General features: G+C 49.4%; 1 protein-coding gene across 2 annotated transcripts in view; it reads right to left on the bottom strand.

Moving 5' to 3' along the window:
• LOC147690316 (homeobox protein SIX4-like) overlaps window positions 1-4,070 on the bottom strand; it is a 112,222-nt gene extending 108,152 nt beyond the window's left edge. For both annotated transcript variants that reach the window (XM_086937952.1, XM_086937953.1), the window contains exon 1: window positions 3,229-4,070. In XM_086937952.1, coding sequence (XP_086794078.1) covers window positions 3,229-4,064 — 836 coding nt within the window. In that variant the 5' untranslated portion in view covers window positions 4,065-4,070. The remainder of the gene's footprint in view (window positions 1-3,228) is intronic.
• Between the last annotated feature and the right edge of the window lie 5,179 nt (window positions 4,071-9,249).

Consider the following 9,249-nt stretch of genomic DNA (forward strand, 5'->3'; position numbering starts at 1 on the left):
AATACTACATTATATATCCTGAGCCAGATGGGCTCGAGAGTACACCACCAGAGGAGGAAGGGTCAAAGCAGCGACCCACAAGGTCATGGCAGGCCTGTTAAGCATTCTGCAAAGACCTGCATTGCAGAGCACAAAATGAGGCATTTGGTGCAAGCCATGTTTCCACAAGAAGCAGGCAGGAGTGGGTAATGTACCACTAGAGGCTGGGTAGGGTTCAGCTTGGGGAACAGAATCCACAATACAAGATGACAAGTGCAAACAAAGACATTAACCCTTGCATAGTAAGAGCAAAACAAAGCAGGTTTGCCCCAGAGCACTTATCACCGCCATGTTGAATGGGGCACTGACCACATAACAATGGACTCATAATTAAAGGAATAGGGCACAACTCTGTTTCCAGACCATGGAAAATGGATATTCTGCCAGGTCGCAAGTGGCTATATTTTTTTTTCTGTTTGCCAGTTGCCAAGTCTTATTGGCTGAGACATACTTGGAAAAACTAAGGGCTCGTTATAAATAAGCAGATGAGCATCCTGTAATATTTTAGCTAAGACTGTATGAGAAAGGTAATAATATCCCTACAAGGGTTCTAACATCTTTGTTAGACTGATCCTCAATGTAAAGCCATTCTGCAGTGGATTGTACATGGGTGGGTGATTGTGCAGGTCAGAAATAGACGTCTAGGACATTCAGTGAGATGTCCTGTGTCTTCTTTCCCAGCTGGTGGGAGTGAGAAGTTCGGCATTTAACACTTGACTGATTCAATGTTGTCCCTTTACAGTTTCATGACTGTGGCACCAAGCTCCACTACCACTCATTTAAACAAATATGCCTCTGGAAACACTATCAGGGGCGAGCAATAGCTTTCCAGGATATCAGCAATCTATCTGTTCCACTACTGCAATTTTCGAAGCATTTAAAAATGTGTTCAACAAGGACCATTCTACATCCTCCTTTCAGCATCTGAAACAGGTAATTCTGAAGATGGCCATGATCCATGGCACAAAACCGTGTTCCAAAAAACAAGGCTTTAAGCACAGAGCATTCCTGCACTTAGATATAACAAGGCTCAGGCACGAGCCCCATAACCAGACTCAAGGACAACAGGGATTGGCACAAGCTGAATAAGCAAACGTGGCCAGGCTCACAAAGGACAGGGCCCTGATCCAGAGGGAAAAACCTTATTCACAGCTACCTGATGCAAGCTGAATTGCCAAGCTCATAAGTGAGGGCTCTCTGCCATGCTGCATAACCAGGTTCAGTAAAATCAGGGCCCTGGTCGAAGGTACATAACATAGGCTCACATAAAACCAGTCCATAATCCATTCTGTATCAACAAAAATGTACAGAATAGTACCTGGGCTATCCATGCCACATGTCAGTGCTCAGCTGCATAGAACACAGATTCAATCCATGTACATACACGGAATGTGGGCCACTGATCTGTGTCAGACACTTGCGCACGCACTCATAATGGCTCACTGGTCCGTGGATCACACTCTGGCTTCACCCACAGAGCTGGCCACACTAAGTACTAACAAAAACAAAGAACAATACACAACGCCACGTTTTTTGGTTCACGGTCACAGAAACAGCCCCGATACCAGGGACTAGTGAAGTTACAGCAAGCCAGCATGACAATGCGAGTTTTAATTTTTGCTTTCATACACATTTCTTGCAATATAAAATCATTATTTGGGCCACCGCCCCGACGAGTTCCAACAAACACTACTAGCGCCGACGGTGGTCAAACAGCAATATTTAAATGGTACAGCGCATAAAATGTACCTGTGACATCCCAAGGTACCGGCGGCCGGACGGTTGGTCACCCTATACCGGTCACAGGAAAACCTGCACTGACCTGTGATGCCTCTACTCGGGGTTACCCGGAACAAGAGGCTGTAGGAGTTAACGATAACAAATAAAATACTTTTATAACAAGGGTAGTAGGCTATGGGGTTCTGGTATCTGCGGCGAGCGCCCCCTTCGTCTCCTGCGCGTATTTCACACACCGGCGGCGCAGTGCTGCCAGCTTCGTACTCCGATCCTCTGGGTCCGGACCAGAGTGAAATCCGAGCAGAACGTGGCCTCAGAATCAAGTTTCAAAACACGGCGAGCCTCGTGGATGGCAGACGGCACCGCGGCAATCATTAACTCTGTCATAGGAGCGTGCATGCGAAGTGCACAGTCTGTGCGCCAGGGGACATCTGAACCCAAGATGACAAGGACAGGCTAAAGGAAGACAAGAAAGCAGCGGGGGTAAAAACTCAGGTGTGTATTAGAGGGGGCCCACGGAGGCTCTTCATACATTTCACGCGCCCGGAGGCGCCTTCATGTGGCACAACAGTGAAGAACTAAAGATTGATTCCTGCGGGGTGGCACAACACCCCACCCAGTCTAATTGATGCACATGTATTTTAACTTAGCATAAAAATTACCTTTTTCTGTACAAAGAATTGCGTTTCATCATTTGCTTGATTTTAAGAACACATTTAATAACGGAAAAAAACTACTATTGTGCGAAACCTTGCATTCTTGGGGTGCTGCGAAATGGACAACTGCAGTCAGAATTGCCCATGCACCTCCTCCGGGTACGGTGGTTTGACTTCTGTGGGAAGCAGGGGATTTTGCCTAGCAGGAGCTCTGCGTTTCGAGACTGAGGGTGTATTGTCACCGTGTTACCCCTCCAGTGGAGGTCGGGGGAGGTGCCTATCAGGCATGCAATTACAGTAGCGCTTCTGTACATAAGGAGAGCGCTGTGCCCAGGGTACCCCCACTTCATAGATTATAGACGCCTCGTTCCGGGGAACCTCAAGTAATAAGAGCGGACACGGTGGTACTAACTTCAGTCTATGGGAATAAAATGTACCTTTTTCATTCACCTTTCGAGTGGTGTCTCGCCTGGTGTGACATACTCACACATGGAAGTAGAAGGAGGGATACCTCGTGTAAGGTGCCTCCCCTCGGGGGCCTGTATGAATGTGAGAACATGCAAGGTACAATAGATAGGGACACGTGTACGATGAATATGTGACAATATGCAGAGTATAGTATTATCTTTGTAAAGTGCGCATTCCACGGGGCAGTACCAACTTTAAGGTAGGGTATTAAGGGGTGGTACTCTTTAATACACATTGCCCGGGGTCTGGTAGTATATATAGGGTGAGTGAGGTGTGTACTTGACTGGGGAGTGTTATGATGGGGCGCGGCACGTCGCCGCCTGCTCACCTCTTGGAGTGCGCCTCGCCCGGGGTCCGGTCCCGCTGGCGCCGGTTCTTGAACCAGTTGCTGACCTGAGTGAGCGAGAGCCCGGTGAGGCTGGCCAGGCTGCGCTTGTCGGCGGGGGACGGGTAGCGGTTGGTGCGGTAGAGGTCCTTGAGCGCGGCGCGGGACTTCTCCTTGAAGCAGTACACCGTCTCCTCGCCGTCCCAGATGGTGCGGGGCAGCGGGAACTTCCTGCGCAGCCGGTACTTGTCCACGGCGCCCAGGGGTCTGCCCCGCGCCCGCTCCGCCTCGCTGTAGCGCGCCCGGTACCACAGGTCCTGCAGCAGCGGGTGGCTGGCGGCCGGGAAGGGGTGGCTCTCCAGCAGGCTGAAGAGCTCCGGGTATCGGCCCTGGTGGAAGGCCACCAGCGCCCGGGCCCGCAGCAGGCTCTCCCCGCCACGTAGCAGCTCCGCCGGGGGCAGCGAGCAGAGGAACCGGGCCAGGCGCTCCAGGTGGCCGCCCTGCTGCAGCGCCTCGCACACGCAGGCAATGTGCTCCGGGGAGAGGGAAAGGATGCACGGTGGGGACCCCTGCGGGGGTCCCGGGAAGACGAGCCCGCCGCCAACCTCCGCCACCTCCTCCTGCTTGATCTCTCTGCCCGGGGAAGACATGTCCGCCGGTCGTGGATCAGGTTTCTGCGGGAACCATCCGATCTCTGCCCCCCCGAGTGTAAAGGGATCCTGCCCTCCCAGCGAGCCTGCCCCGCGCACCGTCCTGCACACCGACCCGGCCTTCGCCAGCCCCATTGGACGAGGGACACTGGAGGTGGGTCCTGAGCAGGCAAACCCCGCCGTTTCCATGAGAACCGTCAATCACAGACCGGAGCCGGCCATTGACAACACCTCCACCTGAGGGGAGTCTGGGATACCATGTGGCCACTGGGAAGGACAGCAGGTTAGACCTGCCTGCTCTGCCAAACAACGGGACACAGCAAACAACAACGCTCTAAACTGAACAGACATTCTATCAAGTAGTCGGACGGAGTAGACATACAGGAGAGTAGCCAGAAAAAACACAAGTACTCCCACTTGAAATAACATCCTGAATACATATAGGCAAGCGAGTGAGCCCTATCTTCTTAAAGGGGCCTGAGAATAGTTTTTTAAAGTGGGGCCAATGGATGCATTCACAGCACAATTTTAATAGAATTTGGGCAAAAAATAAGCCTTTATTTTTTTAGGGGCACTCATGTAATAATCCAGAACGAAAGGGTCTATATGAGTGTTTCCATCTCAGTCAAAAATGGTGCAAAACAATGTTTCTACAACAATACTTAAATGAAAAATTTGCTACAACCACCCATTGGTTTGCAATTTGATTTAGAAATATTTCCTCGGTGTTAAAACTCTCGACCCTCATTTTTACCTGGCAGTTTCTCTCTCTATTAAAAAATGGACCAACCACTATTTAGTGAAGTACCGCAATCGTACCAACGCACTATCATCAAAGGACAGTATTAAGGTCCACTACTTTCATCATATTTTCGACCTTAAAGAGGCCATCCAGTGTACACTATTTGTTTTTAAACCAGTTGTGCTGCTCTAACAATCACCCAAAATAGACCCTTTAGAACGTTGCTTTCTTTCAGAACTTCAGCTTGGGTTTTTAGATGTACTGTGACATAATTCCCCAGGTCGCCTTTTCAATTCAAGCTGAGCATTTCGTTCCTTCTGGTAGCTCACGGCCAAGGCTAATACTTTCCTTGGTATTCTGTGGAGAGGGGAGCTAAGGTATCAGTAAATAGAATGAAATGACAAGACTGTCTTCCTTGTATTCTTTCAGTGACAGTGCACGTCCTAAGGTTCCTTACTGCACAAGTCTAACTGTGAAGCCATATGACCACAGTGCTGTAGAAACTTTGCACTCGCGGGTACCATGTATAGATAGCCTGACATAAGTGGTTGATTCTCCCTCCTCACAGACCCAAGAAAAGGAAATAATTCCTACAGCTGACCATTGTGGCTGGGCTTCTGCTTACACTAATGACTGCGGTTATCAGGGCTGGTTTGTGTTCTCAGTCCGGCCCTGGTAGCAAGGCGCTATATAAATCAGCTCAATTGAATTGAAATTTTCCCAGTCCAATGTGTAAGTCACACTTCAAGTCCAGGCAATTTCTTTGCATTCTGGGATTTGTAGTTCTGATAATCCAATTATACATTTAGAACTTTAAATGCCAGTATGTAAAGATAAATCATGGACTCGACAAGGTACTTACAATTGGTCTGGGAAACATGAGCGCTCTGGTGATAGTCGCAGAAAATAGGCAACAGAAAAAGGTTGAGGAAGAAATATAATAATGAGAGGATTACCATTCTTTAACAAGTACAAATACCTGTTTCTATGTGGGCACTAAAATGAGCTGCATAGGTAGCAGGAGTCCCTGGAACTAAGAAATACCCGGTGCATATAATTGTTTAGAACAGATTCATCATCTGGCGAATAGCCACAGAGCAAACTCGTGAAGGCTTTACACTGGAATCACAGCTTTCCACTGGGATCACCTGTAGCAATGTAAATACAAAGGTAGAGCTAAGAATAACCCTAAAGAGGCCAGGCTACATATTGGGTGACTTCTCACACAGCACTGCCACATGCTAATAGCATCTAAATATTGTTCTGGTATTTCTACTTAAAAGAGAAAAGGAAGAAGATATGGCCTAATGGCCAGAGCTCTGTCTTTGGAGCTGAGAAACCAGGTTTAAGCCGCTGTGCCTAAAAGAAGAAAAAATTAAACCTGACCTTGTTTAATTTAATCTGATGTAGAGCACTCCGGGCAGAATTTGTGTTCTATAAAACGGCAAAAAAACAGAAAGTCTGTGACAAATGGTTGTAATCGCCTGAGCCTCTTCGCACTGAGTGACTGAGGCTGCAGTGAGCAGAAAGGCATCTCTATCTCATTACGCTCTGCACCACATGCTCTTGGAAATGCCCTCAGGAGTTGTGGTCTGAAAAAGGCCAATCACCAGCAAGTAGAATAGGCCTGTGGACTGCAATCCCCATGATGCCGTTGTGCATTAACGTACACAGTTTACAAGCAATCTGACCAAGTGCTGTCTATCAGTGTAAACTCCGACAAGACAAGTAAAAGTGGGTTTGCTGCCCACTGTTCTCAACCCAGTGGGTATGTGTTGGAAATGGCCCTGTAGCGATTGTGGTGCCCGGGGGACGAGGAATGGTTCTACTTTCAAGATCTCGGAGATGGTATGCGTGTGGGGATGTGTGTAGGAGAGGTAGAGTGAACTACAGTGACCAGCATTCCAAGGGGCAAGCAGGAAGAGCCACGAGACCAAAGGCATATTAGCACCTCCCATCCTCACGGACGGTGCTTGTCAATGTGATTCTAGAGTCGGTCGGAGTGGCGGAAGGTGTTTCCCCGCCGGATTCCAGCGAGAAGCAAGAAGATTCCAGGAGTGAAAACCGTGATTCCCCCAGCGCTTGGCTGAAGACGGCGCTCTGCGGCTAAGTACTCAAGTAACGAAAGCGGGCTCGCTTTCGTTTTCTACCTTAGTGATTGTTCGTCCCTAGCTAGTTAGATTAGGGCAGTTCTGGGACATATCGCTTGTCTTTTACCTCATTATCAGGGAGCGTTCTGCTCGAAGAAGCGCTGCGCTGATATTCCGTGTTTGATCTCCCAAAGAGAAGGTTTCTGGGAGATGTAGTTCCGAATTGCTTTTGTTTTGATTCCTCGGACATTATTGCCACAAGAGACAGAGACATATTTCCTGTGATGTTCTTTGTTGGTTTCTTGTCTCCATTTCGTGGCGGACCTCTGAGAGCGGTTTGTGCTTCTTAACAACCGTGATCTTTTACTTTCTTTGTGACTACTGCCTGCTGCAGTCCTGAACTCTTGGCAGAACTATTATTGATCAAGCAGGATTGCTGTGGTGCTTTTCTTCACGGCCTGGGTTGTGTATGATTCCGGTGGGCCCTTCCTTGCTGTCTTACGCATCTTGGTGACCAGACTCCCGGGGGATCCCAACGAATCATCGCTACCCATTTATTATTTTATCCACTTCCCCTTTCCCGGCTAGGTACGTGGGCGCACAGTGAGTTTCGCTTCCACTGTGGGTTTCGTGGCTGGCTGGGGGAGGAGAGCTTAGCATCCGAAGTCGTTTCTGCCGGACACCCTGAGCAAAGGTTAGTGGCGTGTGTGAGCTTGCGCTGCTGCCAGTCCATGACAGGCCCTTTTTACCGGGTTATCCCCAAACTTTTTGCTTCTTCCTCCTATTTTTTCCTGACCTGTTTGTGTCGGTTTTAGGACTCTGGGCAAGTTACCACTGCTAATCAGTGCTAAAGTGCATATGCTCTCTGTGTAAATTGTGTTATGGATTGGTGTTTCCATGATTGGATATTTGATTTACTTGTTAGTCCCTAGTAACGTGCACTGAGTGTGCCAGGGTTATGTAAATCAAATGCTACTAGTGGGCCTGCAGCACTGATTGTGCCACCCATGTGAGTAGCCCTAAAAAGGTAAGTTAGATCTGCCATTGCAGAGTCTGCATGCAGTTTGTAACTGCCATGTCGACTTGGCCAGTGCACACACTTGCCAGTCCCTAACCTTCCCTTTTCTTACATGTCAGGCACCCCTAAGGAAGGCCCAAGGTACCCCTGTAGACAGGGTGCAGTGTATGTGAAAGGTAGGACATGCCCTGGTGTGTGTGGCATGTCCTGATAGTGAATTACAGCCCATTTCGTGTTTCACTATTGCAAGGCTACCTGTTCCCCATAGGACAGAATGGGAAGTTTGCTTATAACATCTTATAAACATAACGGGCCCTGGGAACTAGGTAGGAAAATAAAGGTTAGGATGCCTGAATTCAGAATCTAAAGATGCATCTTTTAGTAAAGGTGATTTTTATATTCTGTGTTTGAAAATACCACTTTTAGAAAGAAGGTATTTTCTTGCTCAGTCATACCGTGTGCCTCTTTGGAATGTGGATTGCCTGTCTGGGTTTTGGATGACAGAAAGCTGGGGAGCAGGAGTGGCTGCAGATAGTCTTGGTAGGGCCAGGAACGGGCTGAATAGACCTGGGCTGCAATGGGGAAAGGAGAGGAGGTTTCCTTGCAACTCAAAGGGCCTGGTCTGCCTCTGACAATGTAATCTCCACCTCCTGCCAGGAATTCACACCAGAGAAGCCAGAACTGGTTCTGGCTGGGCACAGACACTCTCTGCCTAAGAGATCAAAGGATTTTGGGATATAAATATTGGGGCCCAGACCCCTGAACTTTAGAACTCTTGTGGATCAAGAAGACTGCCAAGAAGAAGAGCTGGAGAAGCTGTGAGGAGGAACTACCACTTTGCTGTGGGACTTGCTGTGTTGGCCTGCAGTGGCTGCTTCTGTCTTGGGCAGTGAAATGACTGGACTGAACTTTCTGCAATCTGCTTTTTGAGTTTCTCCAAGGGCTTGAGAGAGAGCTTGCCACCTACTCACGAAGTCTCAGGAACAACAAAGACTTCAAGCTCTTCTGCCCGCAGCACTGGTGACTGTGTGTTTTGTGCTGCAACAGAGGAAAAGCAATTTAACGACGTCTTCGACGCCGCTGCAGACTCCGTGTCCTGCCGGCACCACATAGTTCACCGCCGTAATGCCGCACCGCGACCTTGGTCTCACCAACAACGCCTGCTGATGCCGCCACTGAGCCGCTGCTCACACCGCGACCTGTGGGCACCGCACTCCGCACCACTTCACTTCATGATGACGCCTTGGCACCGTAGAGGGCACCACCGCAATGTCACATCGCGACCTTGGTCTCACCAATGACGCCTGCTGATGCCGCCACCGAGCCGCTGCTCGCACTGCGACCTGTGGGCACTGCACTCCGCACCGCCTCACTTCATGACGACGCCTTGGCACCGCAGAGGGCACCGCCGCAATGCCGCATCGCAACCTTGATCTCACCGACGACAACGCCACCGAGCCGCTGCTCGCACCGCAACCTGTGGGCACGGCACTCCATACTGCCTCACCTCATGACAATGCCTTG

Source organism: Lissotriton vulgaris, chromosome 9, assembly GCF_964263255.1.
Source record: "Lissotriton vulgaris chromosome 9, aLisVul1.2, whole genome shotgun sequence".
In the NCBI taxonomy this organism is placed as follows: Eukaryota; Metazoa; Chordata; class Amphibia; order Caudata; family Salamandridae; genus Lissotriton; species Lissotriton vulgaris.